The 17,783-nt window shown below is 52.4% G+C and overlaps 1 protein-coding gene across 7 annotated transcripts in view; it reads left to right on the forward strand.

Annotated features, from left to right (window-relative positions):
- The window catches only part of TNIP1 (TNFAIP3 interacting protein 1), a 47,077-nt gene that overhangs the window by 12,759 nt on the left and 16,535 nt on the right, over positions 1–17,783 (forward strand). For 3 of the 7 annotated variants that reach the window (XM_016118697.2, XM_016118699.2, XM_016118695.2), the window contains exons 2-8: positions 2,496–2,592; positions 7,498–7,669; positions 8,822–8,956; positions 10,284–10,369; positions 12,272–12,355; positions 14,234–14,425; positions 17,586–17,680. In XM_016118697.2, the coding sequence (XP_015974183.2) occupies positions 7,534–7,669; positions 8,822–8,956; positions 10,284–10,369; positions 12,272–12,355; positions 14,234–14,425; positions 17,586–17,680 (728 nt within the window). In that variant the 5' untranslated portion in view covers positions 2,496–2,592; positions 7,498–7,533. The remainder of the gene's footprint in view (positions 1–2,495; positions 2,593–7,497; positions 7,670–8,821; positions 8,957–10,283; positions 10,370–12,271; positions 12,356–14,233; positions 14,426–17,585; positions 17,681–17,783) is intronic. The other 4 variants (XM_016118698.2, XM_016118696.2, XM_016118701.2 and 1 more) reach the window with 3 other exon arrangements.

Below are 17,783 nucleotides of genomic sequence, written 5' to 3' on the forward strand. Positions count from 1 at the left end.
TCTTTGTCCAGCTCCTGTGTACAGTAATACAAATATTTCTAGATTCTTAGGAGATTACTCAATCAGTTACCTCTGGCCCGTTAGGTAATTGAAACCTCCTCAAGCATACTTTTCTACAAGAGAACTTTGTTCTCAGCCTGTCAGACATATAAGCAGGTTGCTGACATCACTGAAAAAGGGCATGCTTTACTGTGGGTGACCCAGCTATAAGAAAAACAAATGTACCTAAGGCGACATCAGTAGAAACATAATATGTAAAAGGGCGGAGGTGAAAGTTTCTGTTTGGTCAGGCAAACCACACCTGGAGTGCTGTGTTCAGTTTCAGGACCAGCTCCGGATAGGGTAGAGGTGGAGGGTTAAGGAGGGTGGCTGGGGAGGGGTGCGGAAGCCAATCCCTGTGAGGAGCAGTGGAGGGAACCAGGGCCGGTCAGCTTCAGCAGAACGCTGCAAGGTCCAGTTCTCTTCAGGGCTGAAATGGAGAAGAGGGGCATCTTGTTCCTTATTCCAGGGGACCTCAGGGGCAGAGCAAGGGCCGGTGGAAGCAGAACTGGGAGTAGCGTAACTCCAGCCAGTGCTGGCTGCCTGGGGCGGGGCTCTTTGGGGAAGTCTGGACACTGCAGGTGATCAACCACAGTGCTTCGGCTCCCCTGGGGACTGGATAAGCAAGGACCGGATTTCTTCTGAGCTTCCTTCCAATCTGAGAGTCTAAGCCCTGGTGACTCTAGGTGATCTAGGTGACTGCATACAAAGTTAGAGACACGTAGAGACAGGGGCTGGGAACTTGGGGGCACATTCCAGAAGGCCAACAGCAGGACTTGTTTCCTCCACCTGAATCTCGGCTTACTACCTCTCAGGTATTGCAATCCAGTGCAAAGGGCACCACTGTTGGAGTCTGACAGGTTGAGGCTGGAGTCTTTGTTCTGCCACTAACCAACTATGTGCCCCAAGGCAAGTGGTTTAACCTCTCTGAGTCTGCTTCTGTGGCGAGAGGAAAATGAGGCAGTGTGCATCATGACACAGCCCATGACACAGCCCATGGCATATGATAGCACTTAACCACTCTCAGGCCATCTCCTGGCTTTAGTTAGATGCTCTTGGTCTTCTTTTAAAGTGGTTCCAGCTGGCCGATGGCCCTGGTTCCCCCTCCAGGCTGGTGCTATGGAGCTTGGGTCTTGGAGGCTGAGTGGAGGCAGTGGGGCCTCCTCCGAGGGTGAGCCAGAGTAGAGGAGCAGAGGGAGGAGGACACAGGGGAGACGGCTGTCGTGTTTGAGGGACACAGTCCTCAGGCTTGGCTGGAGCAGGGAGGAGAGGACAACCAGTGAAGGGCTGCAGACACCGTCCAGGAGTTTCTGCATGGTTTGTTGGAGGAGACATCACCCCTCATAACGTTTGTGGGAGGACCGATGGGTCAGGAAGACCCACTTGGGATTTAGGAGGGTTTGGAGCTGGGGAGAGTAGCCTTCTCAAGATCAGAAGGTTGTAGAAAGGGGTGATAATAAATTGCAAGCTCTGGAATGTTAGAACTAGAAGGAGCCTAAAAGATTTTCTAGTCTCCCTACTATGTTATATTATTGCTATTTTTGCAAACCCCTCCTTTTAGGAAACGGAGGCCCAATGAGGGGAAGGTGTTTGCCCTGGTGTGCCTGGGCTAGATCCCACGATTTCTGAACCCCAGTTCTTCATATTCTACCAGTGGCCTGCAACCTCTTTATTATTGAGTTGGTTGCGGAGACTTGTTAAGTCCTTGGCTCCTCATTGGTGAGGATGCTATAGTGGACTCCCTGAGAACACAGTGTCCAAAGTAGTTGCTGTGTCTTTACTGATAGTCACCAAAAGGGCACAGCTTGCTCTTTGATGGATGGACCTAGGGCCACAGTTGCCCTCAACCATGAAATGCGTGGGGACAGATTTTTGCTTTAGTTTGCAAAACTGTCCTTTCATGATGCCTCACTTCCTCTCATCCCTGGGGGAGGGAGGAATTGCAGGATATTACCAATTCTGATTGAGGAAAATGAGGCTCAGGTGATTCCCAGTCTTGCATGAGTTTGGTACAGTAGTCTACGGGCTTCTTGTAACTACATATTCACTGGCTACGGTGTTGTACCAGTGTCCTTGCTTAAAGGTTATTTCCACTTACCAGAAATTAAGTAGATACCATGACCTAGCTTACTGAGCCAGTGGAGGAGCCTAAAACTTGTTAAAAGGAGGAGTATATGGAGCAGGAAGATTGGGAGACTTGGCTTACATCAGCTGGGTACAGTTATGGGACTGCCTCCGCCTTTTACCAAGGACCTGCTGTGTACCAGGTACTTAGCTGGGTACTCTACACACATTATTACTATTTTGGAAATTTTATGATAAAATGAATATGTTCCTTGTTAAATAATAAATGATCAGGAAGTATAAAGTGAGAACTCCCTTCCAACTGCACACATATCGTTTCATTTAATTGCTTTAATCTGGTACAGGTAGATTCTATTGTTCCTATTTTGCAGATGAAGCAACTGAGGCCCAGAAAAGGTGAGCGACTGGTCCAGTATCATACAGCCCACAGGGGTGGACAGAGCTGGGACTAGAGTAAGGCAAGCACAGGTGAGGCCCCAGGTGCGACACGTGAGGAGGGCTCTTGCTCAGGGTTGTGTGCTTGCACTCGAGCACCCCCTTTCCATGTTGCACCCCGCGTGCCTTACCTGCTGCATTCTAAGATCCTGCCGTTTGAACCTTTTTTCCTGACTCTCCGGTGTGGTAGGTCCCCTCTCTTTCCTAGACTTGCTTTCACGGCTTGGGTCCCTGTCGCTCCTTAGGGCAGCGCTAAGACACCCCCTGGTGTCACTCCAGTGCAGGCTCCTCCCCGCGCACATGAGGCAATGGAGGTGCCTGAGCGGATGGGCTCGCTCGTGGCCATGAGAACAGCAGCAGAGTAGACGCCAGGATCCTCTGACTTTCTGTCCTCTGCGTCCTTTCCTAGAGACCCCTTCCCTTTACCCCTCTGTCACCCCCACCCACCAGTGTCCCTGGCAGTGCTTGCCTTCTGCCTAGGGAGGTCATTGTTGGCCCCTGTGACCTCCCGATTCACAATACCGGAAATCTGCTTGGACTTTTCCCTCTGGAGCAGGGAGAACGGAACTTCCGGCCGGGGTATAGGTGGTCCCAGGGTGCAGCCCGTGCCTGGCAGCATTGATTGAGCTGATTAAGTTCCCAAGTGGGCCTCAGTTTCCCTGTCTGTCAAGCAGACATCAGTCATGCCTTTCTCCCAAGGCTGTTGTAACAATCACATGGAAAAACAGTGCCTGGGAAACTACTAGGTATTTTGCAAATGTTACTGGCTATGCAAATTCATATCATTTGGGGGGCCAGGGAGCCCCGCTCCTGGAGTCAGCACATGACTAATCACAAGAGAGCCTCAGATAGGCTGAAGCATTTTAGTGCAGAAGCTAGGATGTAAGTCTAATTCCAGATCTTGCCTTTTTCAACCCTTTCCTTTTGGGTGGAGGCTTTGATCTGGGCCCACGCTCCCACCCCCTCACACTCCCTTTAGCTGCTGCCTGTCACCCTGTCACACTGCCACCGCCTCCTCCTCCTCTTTTGGGCTGGTGGCTTCTTCAGTTTCAACAGCATCACTTCAATCTTGATACTCTGTGGTTGCCGCCTGGCCTGTCTGTCTGGGGCCCTTTTTGCTCCCAAACCGGGCCTTTTTGGTTCCAGTGGGCACCCCTGGGCCCCTTGGGGCGGGCTGTGGGAACTCCCTTCCCCCGCCCCCCTCCACCCCCACCCTAGCTGAGGTCTTGTTTTGGAAGGTCTGTGCTGACTTTCTGTTTTGGGGAGGCGGGTTGGTGTCCCACTGCTGGAGGGTCCCCTGCTGATCTGTCGCTGCTGGAACCAGGCCCAGGATGTGGAGTCCAGGCCAGACCCTGAAAGAACATGGGGTGGGGCCTCTGCTTTGCAGTGGGATCCCAGTGCGGGGGCAGGAACAGAGGGCAGGGGCAGTGGGCAGGGGCCTGGTTCCAGCTCCGCTCTGATTTCGATGGCGTTGGTCCTCATGCTCTGGCTGCGGCAGACAGCCCTCACACCAGAGGCGTGGTCAGCTGGGCTTGTGCCCCAGGCCCCCAGTGTTCCAGCACTGCCCCAGGTGAGGGGCAAGGTCTGTGACAGAGGGGAACAAGCTGTCAGTCTTGGGGGCAGGAGAGTGATTCATCCCCTCATTCAGAGAGTTCCTGGATGCCTGGTAACAGGGCTTGGCCTGGTTCCCTTGGGGATCCCTGTCCAGCTCTGTCATCCTGGGAAGGATTCCTCTCTCCAGGAAAAGTTGTAAAAACCACACTGACTAGGAGAGTTCCTGCCTGCCCGGCAGTCATCCTGTAACTGCTGCCGACCATCTGGACGTGAGGTCAGCGAGATGTGGAAATTCCCCATTTCTCTCTTTGTCTTTCCTCCAGAAGGCCAGGCCCTCTCTCGGGTGGCTCCTCTGATCTCCAGAGAGGTTTTTCTCAAAAGTCGGCTGTTTTGTCTTTGTCCCCACTGCCTGGCAGCCTGTTCTCTCCCCTGGCCCCCAAGCTCTGCCTGCCAAGGCTGGAGCTGGGGAGAATAGCACTGCTGGCCCCCTCTTTCTCTTTCCCTGAACCCCTACCCCGTTGGTTGCCCCGCGCTGAGGGAGGACTTGAGTGTCGTATGGTTTGAAGGATGTGGAGATGGGTTTCAGTTCCTCTGTCCTGCATCCTGCTGTGTCTCCTGGCCTTACATCTGGGCATCTTTGAGGGAGCAAGTCTGTTCCAGCTCTGATTCCAGAAGAGTATGGTTATCCAGAGTGCCTCCGGTCAGTGGGTCACGGTCAAGCTGTCCAGAAGATAGATAGCCTCTCAGGAGGCAGGGTCAAGGTCAGGGGCTCTGGTACTTTCTCTTTCTGCTCTGTTGAGAGGTTTATCGAGGCTCTATTCTGGACCACTCTGAGGATACCCTCAGACAAAATGGACTCAGCTCCTGCTCTCATAGAGCTTCTAATTTACTGGGCAAGCCAGATGTGGAGCAAAAAGCTTACCCAAATTATCATGTAATGTCTACTGTAAGTTCTGTTTAGGGTGAGTATAGACTAATAAGCAGGAACCAGGACACCTGCTGCCACTTATCAACAAAGGTGACTATAAGCCCCTCCAGCTCTTGGTCTCCCTATTTGTGAACTCCATTCAGCTGTCAATCATGGCTCACCTTTCAAGTGCCAGACCTGTGTAAAGCAAGATCCTGCCTCCAGGAAGTTCTCAATCAAATGTACGAATGCTTAACACCAGTCAGATACATTCCATACTGGTCAGTAAGTTTTTTTGCTGGAGCGGCACATGAGGAGAAGGGTGAGCAGAGGCAAAGGACCAGGTCCCCACATCTACCAACATTTTTGAGCACCTTGGTCTAGGCCACTCACTCTACTAAGTGCTTTACACACACTGTGCTTTAATTTAGTGAACACTTCAGAGCTTTCTTGCTCTGCTGTGTAACATTGACCTTTCGAGTTAAAAACAAGTCCTCCCCCCGCTAAGCTGAGCGATGAAGTTTGTGTTGGGTGTGTAGGCAGCTGTCTTTTGCCTCCATGGGGCCCAGCAGGGCGTGGGTGCACCTTGAAGTTGTATTCATTGTCTGTCTGTCAGTCTTTGGGGGAGGGGTCCCGTTCACCAGAACTTTGTTTTGCTTTCTGGCACATGTCTTTCCCTGGTAATGCGGACCCTCAGGGCAAAACCCTTGTAATATATTACGCTATAAGGCAGGGGAAACAGCCCAGAGAGCTGTATAACACCTGTAAATAGCCAGGTGCACACGGCTGGAACTCTTGTCAGTGAGTCTTGGTTGAGGAGCTCTTAGAGAGTAACAGGGGGTTAACTCAGTTTTCTTAGGCAGAGCTAGATTTGCATGTAGGCTCTCACTTGTTGGCTCCGTAATCCTGGCTGAGTTACTTAACCTCACTGAGCCCCCGGTATGTATCTTAAGGTCGTTATGCTGCTTAACTGAGATAAATGCATCTCCCAAGAAGTGTTTAGTGCCCTTCTTGGCAAGTAGATGATTAATGAATGGTGGCTGTTATTATTAGTCCTTTTTCACCCTTTTCTCTCAGGGAGCACTGTGTGGGTGCTCAAAGGGCCCTTGGGGATTCCTGACTGAAACAGTTTTTGCCCTGGGGGTGGTGATCTTGGGAGGGAGGTTTTGGGGCCCCAAGTCCTTCAGAGGTTTCCAGTGGAGGCCTTTGGAGCTCTTTTGTGCTGGCGAGCTCTTTGTAGATAGAGCTGGAGGTTGGATTAATTTTTCGGCCCTGAGGTTTTTGCAGTTACTGTTTGTTCTCTCTGCCTGAAATATTCTTCCCCCAGATATCTGCATGGCTAGTTTCTTCACCTCCTTCGGATTTTTGCTAAAATAACTCTTTCTCTGGGAGGCCTTTCCTGATAGCTCCATTTAAAAATTAAAGTCCCTGCCTCATATTTCCCTGTTTAATTTTGTCTATAGACGTTCATATTCATTCTCTCTCTCTCTTTCTCTCTCTCTCTCTTCACCACTAGAATGTAAATACCATGAGGGATTTCTGACTGTTTTGTCTGCTGATAATTGCTCAGCACCCAGACTAATACCCAGCAGAGTAGATGCTCAGTAAATATTTGTCGAATGAATGAACAAATGCAAGAAAGAAATTTCTCTATTAAGTCCCAGAACTGGGATTCTGAAATCCCTTTGCAGAGTGGTTGCAAATGCAGTAGAGCAGATGAAATCGAACCGATTAATGCAAAACACCTGCTGCGCAAGTGGTGGTTTGGTGGAAAATTCATGTATTCGTTAGAACTGGAAGGGACAGGCCATACATGACATGAGACTTGAGGAGGAGGGTGGCAGTGTCAATTAGTATATTAAATATTAGTCAGGGTTTTTTCTTCTTTTAAAAAAAGATGATATACATATAAATGGAACTTTGAATTGGATTGACTTGCTTATATCCCTTAGGGCACAAGCATTTCACTGTAAAAAGATCACCGAATTTAGCGTAAAACTTTCATTTCCCCTGCTCAGAGAGGGGAAGGGACTGCCCATGATTTCACAGTGAGTTAATGGTTAGAATGTTTATTCATTTGGCGTTTATTGGGCATTCATTTCTTAACTAATACTGTGTTAGGCCCTGGGGATGCAGTGAGGCAGGGTCCCTGTTCCGGACCCCACCAACAGGACATGAACTCGTTTTTTAACTCCAAATCCGGTGCTCTTCCTTGTACTCGACATTGCTCATGACAGTTGATTGCTTTTCCAAATGAACCAGCAGTGCAGTGAGGCTGCTCAAAGAAACTGATGCAGTTCTTAGGTTGCATTAGTAGAGGCAGAGCATCCAGATCAAAGGAGGTGACTGTTCTGCTCTGCTGTGTTGTGGCCAGACCAGCCTGAAGTGCTGTGTTCTCTTAGGGGTTATGCGGACTGCCTTCTGGGGCACCTGAAGGGCTTGGCCAGCCCCCTGATTTCCTGCTGTTGTCCTTACAGCCAGGCGGGCACCACGGCAGGGGCTGAGCCACCCTCATGGAAGGGAGAGGACCGTACCGGATCTACGACCCTGGGGGCGGCGTGCCTCCGGGAGAGGCTTCCGCAGCTTTTGAGCGCCTAGTGGAGGAGAATTCCCGACTAAAGGAAAAAATGCAAGGGATAAAGATGTTAGGTAAAGCAGACCCTGCACCCTCCCCGCAAGCCTCCTCCCTGTGGCCTGCAGTGCCAGCTGGTGGTATGCCCCCACCCACATCATCCCTCTGTCCCTCCTGGTCCTGCATTGGCTTCTGCCCCACAGCTGTGTCTTCATGGACTTCCGTAGCATGGTGGCGGCATACCCAGCCCTGAGTCCCCAGCACTCCAGACTCTGATGGCAGGACTCAGAATACCGTGAGGGACCGAGAAAGGAGCATGAGGTTGGGGAGAGAGAGCTGGAAGGCTCAATTTGTGGATGTGGAAAAAGAATGGCCTCGTCTTCCAGCAGCCCCAGAAAGGGGGAGAGCTGACCTCACCGGGGCAACCAGAGCACGGTCCCCTAGTGCCGGAGCAGAGAGCCGAACTGGGCCTGAAGCAAGATAGGAATAGGTCCCTTGATTTCTCTTTTCCTGGCTTTTGCTCAGGCTGTCCACACTGCCTAGAGCAACCCCACCTACCCCCACATGCCCGAGTTGTCCCGTGCACAGCACTCAGCTCAGATGCCGCCTCCTCCTCCATGTGAGACATTCATCGATTTCTCTGTCCAGAGGGGTCTCTCTTTCCTCCAAACTCCTAAACCCTTCCTTTGCCTTGCTGCCACCTTCTATGTGCTTAGGCTTCGGGGGCAGGCCCAGCCCCCTCCCCCCCGTTTTCCACATGCTTTCTCCTTGCTTCGCAGACCTCTGCGGGATGGCAGACTGGGGAAGGAGGGGTGGAGCTTCCCTTCCCTCACTTGTGGGGGAAGGAAACCTGAGGCCCAGGGGTGGTTGGCATTGCCGAAGGTCTCATCCCTTCAGGCAGTTCCTGACTTTGGGGGCATAGGCTGTGAGTAGCCCCTGGGTGCCATGATGGTAGGCCTAAGAGAGCCCCTGGCTTTCTGTGGAGTCCCAGCCAGGCGTGGCAAGAGTGGGGCAGGAAGATGGGGTGGGGCGAGGTCCTCTTCCTTATGGGCTTGCCTCCGGCCGTGGGTCAGAATGACGTGTGACCTGCTCAGCCCACATGATGGTGAGAGTGAAGTCCAGGGCCTGGAGCTTCAAAAGCCAGGCTGAAGCAGGGCCTGGGGCGGGTGGAACTGGTGCACAGAGCCGAGTAACTCCTCTTGCTCCTGCTTTCTCCATTGTCCTCCCAGGGGAACTTCTGGAAGAGTCCCAGATGGAAGCATCTAGGCTGCGGCAGAAGGCAGAGGAGCTGGTCAAGGACAGCGAGCAGCTCCCACCACCATCACCCTCTTTGGCTTCTTTCGACCATCTGACTGAGCTCACAGGTCCAAAGGGAGCCCGGGTTGTCCTCTGCCTTCCTTGTGCTCGTGATCCCTAAATCCCCTTCTTGTCCAGAAGTCCACATCTCCTTCCTTTACCCTGGGGCCACACACCATCCTCCCAGTCACGTTTTGGCTACAGCGTCCCCCAGAAGGTCGGATTTGGATAGGACTAAAGAATAATCTTGTCCAAAAATGGCTGATGACTCAGCACTCCTGAGGCCCTGGCCAATATTAGTTATGGATCCCAATAATCCACTGCACCCCAGATGAGGCCTCAGGATCTTCGTCAGCGTATTCAGCAAATATTTAATGAGGAGCTAGTAGGTGGCAGGCAGAGCGCTCTGGGAGGCCTCTTCAAGTCACTCAGAGTTGGCATATGAGTCAAAAGCTCTCTGGTCCGGTTCCTTATCCTTCCATTGTACACAGGGAAAGCTGAGGTCCATGGAAGAATCTGGACCCGCCTATTAGCCTGCTGCAGTGTATGTCGGATGTAAAGTTACATATGTTAACTATTAAAAGAAAACATTGCCTGTGACTAAAGGGTAAAGTCCTGTGTGTGGTCACCATGCATTCTTCTGCTGTGTGTCTGAGTCTAGAGGGCAAGGTCTGGAACAAGGGAGGAAAAGGACTCCACACAGGGGCTCACCTGCAGTCCCTGTCCAGGCCAGTGCGCCAGCCTTCCATCTGACTGCCGGCTACACTGGCCGAATGGACAGACAGATGGAGGAAAGTGATGATATCAGAGTCATCACTGTGGGCGCTTCCAGTCTCCACTTGTCCATTCAGAAGTGTTTCTGAGTCCCAGATCGGTGCCAGAGCCACCCCCAGAGGGAACCATTCTCAAGGGGCCCCCTACAGCAAGAGCCCCAGGAGACCGGGGAGGGAGAGCCAAGTTTGAGTCTTGGTTTTGCAGTTGCTGGCTCTGCGACTGTGGGCCCGTTGGCGACCTTTCCAAGCCTCAGGTTCCTTACCTTTAAAATGGGAATACAGAGCTGTCATGAGAATTGACTGAGATAGAAATATAAAAGCACTTTGTTAGTTGTAAATTGTCATCCTGGTCATCACCGAGGCAGGTCCAGGGTACCAAGGAGCAGTGGCCACCTTGGGATTTTTCCAGCAAGTCCAGGGAAGGTGATCTCTCTGCCCAGGTTCTGTCCCTGTCATCCCAGGGCTGGTCATTTCCCCAGGCTACCTGGTCCTAGTGGGACTGCGTCCCATTTTCCCACAAATTCTGTCTGAGAACTCTTCTGGCCAGGGCTGTTCTCAAGGGGGTGGTGTCTGGGCTTTTCCCTTCTCCCTGCTGCTCATCCATGTTTCCTTAATTCTCCAGGAAAGGATACAAATGTCCCAGCACCGCCCGCTGACCCTGCACTCCACAGCGACAAGCCAGAGCCGGTCCAAAAACCTCCATCCAGTGTAAGTTGCATTTGGAGTTCTGGCTGAAAGTTGCCTGGACTTCAGGGTCTTGTCGGCAACACAAAGACGTGAAATGAGGGTTGAGGTCTAGAAGCCTAGGTTCTGACTTGATATGTGATGTTGGGCAGGCTGATCTCAATCTCTGTGGGGCCTCAGTTTCCTCATTTTCAAATGAAGATCATAGTTAAAATTCACTGGGAAGACCCTGGCATGCACAAGGAGTCCTTTCCTTATATCAAGTTGCATAATATGAAGTAGATATTGATTGTGCACGGTGCCAGGAAAACAAGGTGGATTTGGTGACATGGAACTCATACTCCCAAAGGGAGCTCAGAAACTCTTCTGTGGATTTGCCTCAAGAGGTTTCATTTGGTATCCTAGGACTGGAGGGAACCCAAGTGATCGTATCACTTGACATTATCCTATACATCAGGGCCAGGGAGAGAAGAGCATTTTCCAAGGTCACATAGACAGCGAGGGCAACATAGAGGTGAAAGAGGTTTTCTAGGGCAGGGCTGAGACCCAGAGCTGGACTGCTGGGGCCGCAAGGCTCTGTGTACAGAGCTCCTCCCACCTCTTGGCCCTTTCCTGGGACAAGGGAAGGCTGAAGTTATCTTTGTAGACCAGGCTTAATAGCAGTCCCACAGTCAGTTGCTAGTTCATTGGGATGCCGGAGCCTGCCGGCTAAAGCCAATCAGTACCTGAAAGAGGGGGGTGAAGCCTAAGAAAAAAGAAGAAGATAGGAAAGCGCTTCGGGAGGGCATACAGTCACTGCTGCAGCCCCGTCTTTATTTAGCACAGCCTTTATATATGTTTTTGGATACAATAGCAAAGCACAGGGTACAGTATAGTAAAGCACAGGGAACGATAGTAAGGTACAGAGTACAATGGCAAAGCACAATGTACATTACCATAGGAATGCTGACATTTACCTAAGTTCCTATTCTTTTCTGGGCTGTAAAACATTCCACTGTCTTAAGAAGATTCCTTTAGGAGGCAAACCTCCCCTCCAGGGTCAGTAATGTTTAACTCCACACCCTGCTTCCTAGAACCATTGTTTAAGCAGTCTCAGCAGCTGCTTCATGGCTATCAGCTACGTGACTTCTTCAGTGTCTCTTAATGGCTCCCGACAGAGGGACCATTGGCCTATCTTTTGGGAGTGGCCGAGAGATGTAGAAAAGACTGGGAATCCTTGGTCCACGTGGATTTGGGTGAATCCTAAAAAAAAAAAAAAAAAAAATCTCTCCAGATTTGTTGAGGCATCTTTGGTACCTAGCCCCGATCAGCCCACTCCTCTGAGATGGGGTTGGCAAGGCTGGTGTAGGACCACCTTGGCGGTGGCCACACTAACTGCTATCCGGAGTCTCTGGGCAATCAGTTAGGGACCCCTGGGCCCAGAGGCCGCTCTGGTGCCATGGCAGGAATGTTGGAGTTGTAGGCCTTGGGTTCAGTCCCTACTTTTACATTAACGAAATGCCCCTCAGTGTCCTCATTTGTACAAAGGAGATATAATCTGACTATAATGGAGTTCATGAAAACATTTGAAAAGTTCAAGTTAAAAATAAAATCCTAAAGTTCTAACAGTTCAAGATCAGCTAGGCCAATATCTGTGCTCTTACAGGTGAGGGAACTGGTCGCGGAGGGGATGTGACCTCAGACGACACACTGGGTTGTGGGCAGACTTCTTGGGAACCCTACTTTGCGCTCTCACATGAAACGATGCGTAACTGCCCAGCGAGCTCAGCCTCTGCACGGGGGGCACTGCCTTCCTGGGCGAACTGGACGCGACAAGGGATTTTGTCCTCCCATTCCCTCCCCTCCCCACCGCTCTCAGCTGTGGGTTCCCGGAGGAGGCCTGAGGTGGTTTTCTCTTAGGCCGCCCCTAACTCCCTTTCTGCACAGGGCACCTCCTCTGAATTTGAAGTAGTCTCCAACGAGGAGCGGAATTCTCCCCCGGAGAGCGGCGGCCACACCAGAAGTCCGATGGTGAGTGGATGGCAGGTCCCCGGGCACGTCCCACATCTCCTCTCTGTTTCAGTCACCTGGCTCCGGGTGAGAGGCACAAGACCTGCTCACAGGACCTTGGGTACCCTGCAGTCACTTGGGGATACATGGGGGGCTGGAGCAGAGTACTTCTCGCTCGCATATGCAAATCCCTTGCTGGTGACTTCCCCTACTTGGGTCACACAGGCACCCGATCATTGTGAAAGCTCGGGCACATTGCCAGACCTGCTGGTCTCCACTGAGCGCCAGGCACCTCCACCAATTATGACTTAGCCTTTGGACTGGCGGGCTCCTAGCCCCGGTAGAAAAGAAAGGGTCAGGAGGCCTAGAGCGGCTTATGGCAGGTAATTTACTCTTTTGTGCAGGCTGAGTATTAAAAAGGGTCTGTATTTGTCTCCTGGGACTTCTGTCTCCTCATCCTCTTTTGTCCTTGAGAGCTCTGAGAAATTGGCTGCGGTGACAAGAAATCCCTTCTTAGAAAGTATTTTACTCTCTGACCTTGGACCAGTAACTCCATCTCCTTAATGAGTTCCTCCTGAGTCTCCCCTTCCCCTCCCCACCCGCCCCCCTTCCCTCACCCCGCGGTGTGCGGTGTGCCCCGCGGTGGCGGTGTGCGTAGTCAGTGCTGAGCAGAGACAAGACAGCCTCTCTGCCCTCTGGGAGCTTGTCGGCTAGTGGGAGAGATGAGAGGGTGAAGCAGTTCATGGGCCTTAAATAGAAAGCAGCATTTGCCACCTCAGATCCTTTGTAAGGAGAGGCAGTGGGTGACGGAATGCAGGATTGAAGAAGCAGCGGTATCTCCTGTGGGAATGTGGTACTAACAATATCACACAGGCATTCACTGAAAGTCAGGAAGCTTAAGTTGCAGTCCTGGCTCTGCCACTGACCCACTGAGTGGCTTTGGGCGTGTTCCTTCTCCTCATACCCTGAACCCGGAGGCTCCCCGTAGCTCTGACCTCCTATGACTTCCATAAATGTTCAGAGGAGGCCTGCTACAGGAGCTGAAACGTGGGCAGAGGGGACAGTGGGAAAGGAGCCCGGGGTGGTGTGAGGGCTCAGGGAGGGGAAGGTGGGGCCTCAAACACTTGGCAGGGAGCTGGGCTTGAGGCAGTTAGCTGTACGGTGCCACCGTGGATCCTTGGGCGTGGTGTCGGCATAACTAAGGCACCGCCTTTGGAAGGAGTGTTCCAGGCACAGGAGGGATGGAGAGAGAGAGAGAGAGAGACTGATTTTGTATTGAGATTGGACTGCCTTGCCCCCGGTGTGCTTCCTTTCTCATACACACTACTAGACTGGGATTCTAGAGCTATGATTCTTAACCTGTTTTGAGTCTTGGGTGCCCTGAGAAGCTGAGGAATGCCCAGACCATCCATCACATAAAAGTCAGGAGTTCTTGTCTCTGTGTGGCTCCTTGTTTAAGACTCTCTGAGCCAAAGAAGCAGGACTGTACATAGAGTGAGACTCCTTGCCTGGACTCTCTGCCCTCATGTGTCAGTTCATCCTCATGAGACCCCTGTGACGTAGCAGGGAGGGGAGGGGTGTGTGTACATTTCGTAGACGAGGATTCTGCGGCCCAGCGGTTGAGTGATTTATCTGCGGGCATTCAGCGAGGCCCAGAGTGTGGGAGGAAAGTGGCTCCACTGCTCATAAGCCAGCCAGTGGCCTGGGAGACCTGGGTCCTGCCCTGTGAGTCAGCCCCAGACAGGGAACCTGCGTAACCAGAGAATTTCCCTAAGCTGAGCTGGGATCGGAGGGGGAAACTGAGTCATGAGGAATGGGGAAGCAGAGGGAAAACAGTTGGTGGTGCCTACACAGGCCCTGGTGAAGAGTGAGTGGCCCCTGTCCCCTTCCCCCCGCCAGGAGCTGGGCCCCCTGCCCCACGAGGACAGCAACCTGATGCTGCACCTGCAGCGCCTGGAGACCACCCTGAGCGTGTGCGCCGAGGAGCCGGACCACAGCCAGCTCTTCACCCACCTGGGCCGCATGGCCCTCGAGTTCAACCGCCTAGCCTCCAAGGTGCACAAGAATGAGCAGCGCACCTCTATCTTGCAGGTGAGGCCAGCCAGGGAGGGTCATCTGGGATGGGCAGGCGTACCTCCCCCTCCCCCTCCTCTAGCTCTCTTGGGGACCCAGGGTACCCTGGAGACTCCCAGAGGTGACAGTGTGGGCTGACTGCAGGCTTCTTGTTTTGGGGTGGTGAGTAGGGTAGGGAAGTTGTGGGAAGGGACGGGTAAGAGGAGGGAAATTGGGTAACATGGGGTGGGCAATGCAGTTTTGTGGTCGGGGTGCCCTGGGCCATGGATGTGGGCAGGACCCTGCCTGCCTTGTTCTTCACAGGCATTGGGAGAAAGGGAGGGAATAAAAGCAGGTAGGCCATAAAGATGGTGGGGACACAGCCCTCGAGAGGTGATTTTTTTGGGGGGGGAGTGGGGCGTAAGATATAGATGGTGCAGCTGGCATTTGATAATCCAAAGGCCATGCTCCTAACCACCACCCCAGCCTGCCTCCCTGATTGAGGTGGCTCCCTTCCATAACCCTTCCTGTGCCGTGGGAACGAAGTCAGAGTTCCTCCCTATGCGAGCCCAGGCCTTGGAGTCATATGGTCTTTAGTCCCAGTAGTGGCTCTTTATTGCTTTTTAACCTTGGAGAAGTCACGTACCCTCTGTATCCCTCACTGCCCCTACCCGTAACATGGCATTAGGTATGTCTTCCTCATGGGATTGCTACAGGTCTTACGTCAAGCACCTGGTACAGACTGGAGCATAGTAAATGCTAAAGAAGTGGCCACTGTTCAGGTTCGATGATGACTGGTCGTCCGTCCTAGGCAGGGGATCTTAGCCTCGCGGGCTTGGATGTAGGGAAAGATTCACAGATAGTAAAACTGAGGCTTCGCGAGGACCTGCTCAGGACCCGAGCACCTACCTGTTCTCTTAGTGACAAAGCTATAACTTGAATTCTCCTTCTTCTCTCCTAGACCCTCCCATGCCAGTCACTGGTCTGTGGTCTCATTTATGTTAGCAGACATTCAAGTGCCCAGTTCATGGGGGCCATGTGCGCTGTGTGTGACCTCGAGAAGGGCCTAGGTTGCCAAGAGCAAAGGAGACACGGTGTGGGGGAGCTATGGGGAGCAGCATATCCCAGGGAGAGCGCAGGACCCCCATCCCATCTTGTGTCAGGGCCAGGCTGGGGGGCGAGGCTGGAGGAGTGATCGGAGCCTAAGGGCCAGGGTGGGGGAGATGACTTTCAGCGACTTTCAGATGTCAGTGAGGCTTAGAGGTGGCAGAGCTGAGCTCTGAGGAGGTGAACTTGGCGATCACATGGGATGAGATCACGTTCAGTGTCAGCTTTTTGGCTTTGAAATCAGGACTGATCCTGGGCCTTATAAAAGGGGGTCCTGCCAGCCTCTGTTATACTAGGCCCCTATCTGTTTCCTTCTTAGCTCTTACCATAGTTTATAATAATTTTATTAGGCGTTTTATTTACTTTGTGTTTTTATTCGTGCACTTGCTGCTAGAACGTAAGCCTCACAAAAGGGGCAGGTACCTTGTCTGTCACATTCACCACTATGTCCCAGTGGCTGGCACTTGATAGATGCTTAATGCACATTTGGTGAATGAATGGACTAATGAACTCACAGGTGAGCTTTTAGCCCGTGATGGACTGTGATCACCTTTGTGACAACCTTTCTTCATCTGCTGCTTTGTGCCCAGGGCGTTTTCCCAGAAACTTGGAGGAAACAGCCCTCCAGCCTGGAAGGGCGGACAGCACATGAGGCCACGTCCTTGCTTTCCCTTGATGACCAGGAGCAGGACGTTCTCTTCCCTGGAGGCCCCGCCCAAGGCTGTTGCAGCCTGGTATTTGCCCAGCCTGTGGGCAGAGGCAGATGAATCCGGTTTCTCCTCATTCATTTATTGATTTGTTTCTTAATTCACTCAACAAACATTTTCAGGGCCAAATATGGCACAGGGCCTTTGCTAGGCATTGGAACTGGTCACAATAGCTTTCGGTTCTCTCCGCCTCAGATCCCTCATGTCTGACCACCCTCCAGGTCCAGGCTGTCTCCTCCATTAAGCCTTCCCAAGTCTCTCCTGCATTCGAAAGGGCTAGAGTTTGCTGTGGAAATAAACAACTCCAAAGTCTCCCAAGGGAGCATAAAAGTTTCCCCTCATTCTGTGGCAGGGACTTTTTTCCTCTCCGCAGTTACTTAGTAGCCCCACCAGCTCATGCCCTTTGGAACCTGAGGCAGCCACAGCTACAAGGGAAAAGAGACCAGACAGTCATGCATGGTCCAGCCCAGATGGGACACTTGTCACTTCCACTCGTCTTTCATTGGCCGGAACTAGTCACATGAGCACAGTGAGCCTGGGATGTGGAAATGGAAGGGAGCAGATGGAATGCCTGGTGCATACCATGGTCCCTGCTCCCAGCCCAGCTCACAACGCTGCCTCCCTTCTCTGCTCTTTCATCACAGGGAAGAGAGATACCAGGGTAGGGTCTGCCAGGTGGTTCTTAACAGCTGTGCAACCTCATGCAAATGATTTCACCTGCATTAGCCTACTTTTAAAATAGAGATGAATTACGTAGCTTTAGGAACGCTGTGAGGCTCCGAAGAGGCAGTGGGGGGAAGAGCACCCAACCACGTACCTGGTGCATGTTGTTTGTTGAAAGATTGAGTATTGAGACAGCACTTCACCGTTACTAGTCGGCACCTGAACTAGTTCCTGAGCTGGGGCCAGAGACCTGGTAGTGGACAAGAGAGTGGCAAGGGGGTCCCCGCTCACTGAGAGTGCAGGGGGATGGAGTTGGACGTTATGAAAATAAGGACACAAATGGTTCTTTAGCTCTAATGGTCACAGGTACCAGAAAGGGTGAGAGAAGGGGGCCGTGAGGATAATGGAGGTGACCTATCTCACCTGAAATGTGGGAGTCAGGGAGGACTTCTCTGAGGTGGTGATATTTCAGCTAAGTTCTAGAGTGTCCTAGGCTGTGGGAACAGCAGTGGAGGAGGAGGAGTGGAACTCTGCCTTGGAGAACCAGAGGGCCTCGTGGCGGATCCTTGGTCAGGCATCCTCATGGCCAGCTCCTGAGGGAGACGATGCATGGAGGGGCCTGGAGGGGCCTAGCGGCATGGCCGGAGCCCCTGCCCTGTCCGCTAATGTCATCACTGGGAACGTGCCACCTCCTTGCCTTCATCTACCTCTCTGCCCTGCAGACCCTGTGCGAGCAGCTTCGGAAGGAGAATGAGGCCCTGAAGGCCAAGCTGGACAAGGGCCTGGAACAGCGGGATCAGGCTGCCGAGAGGCTGCGGTAAGTCCATGCCCCATGGAGGAGGGGTGAGGGGTTGGACGGGCAGGAAGAAGGGGTGCAAGGCATTGATTTCCATGATGAAGGCTCTGAGGCCTGTGCCAAG

The sequence above is a fragment of the Rousettus aegyptiacus genome, unplaced genomic scaffold (genome assembly GCF_014176215.1).
Source record: "Rousettus aegyptiacus isolate mRouAeg1 unplaced genomic scaffold, mRouAeg1.p scaffold_m13_p_7, whole genome shotgun sequence".
Lineage (NCBI taxonomy): Eukaryota > Metazoa > Chordata > Mammalia > Chiroptera > Pteropodidae > Rousettus > Rousettus aegyptiacus.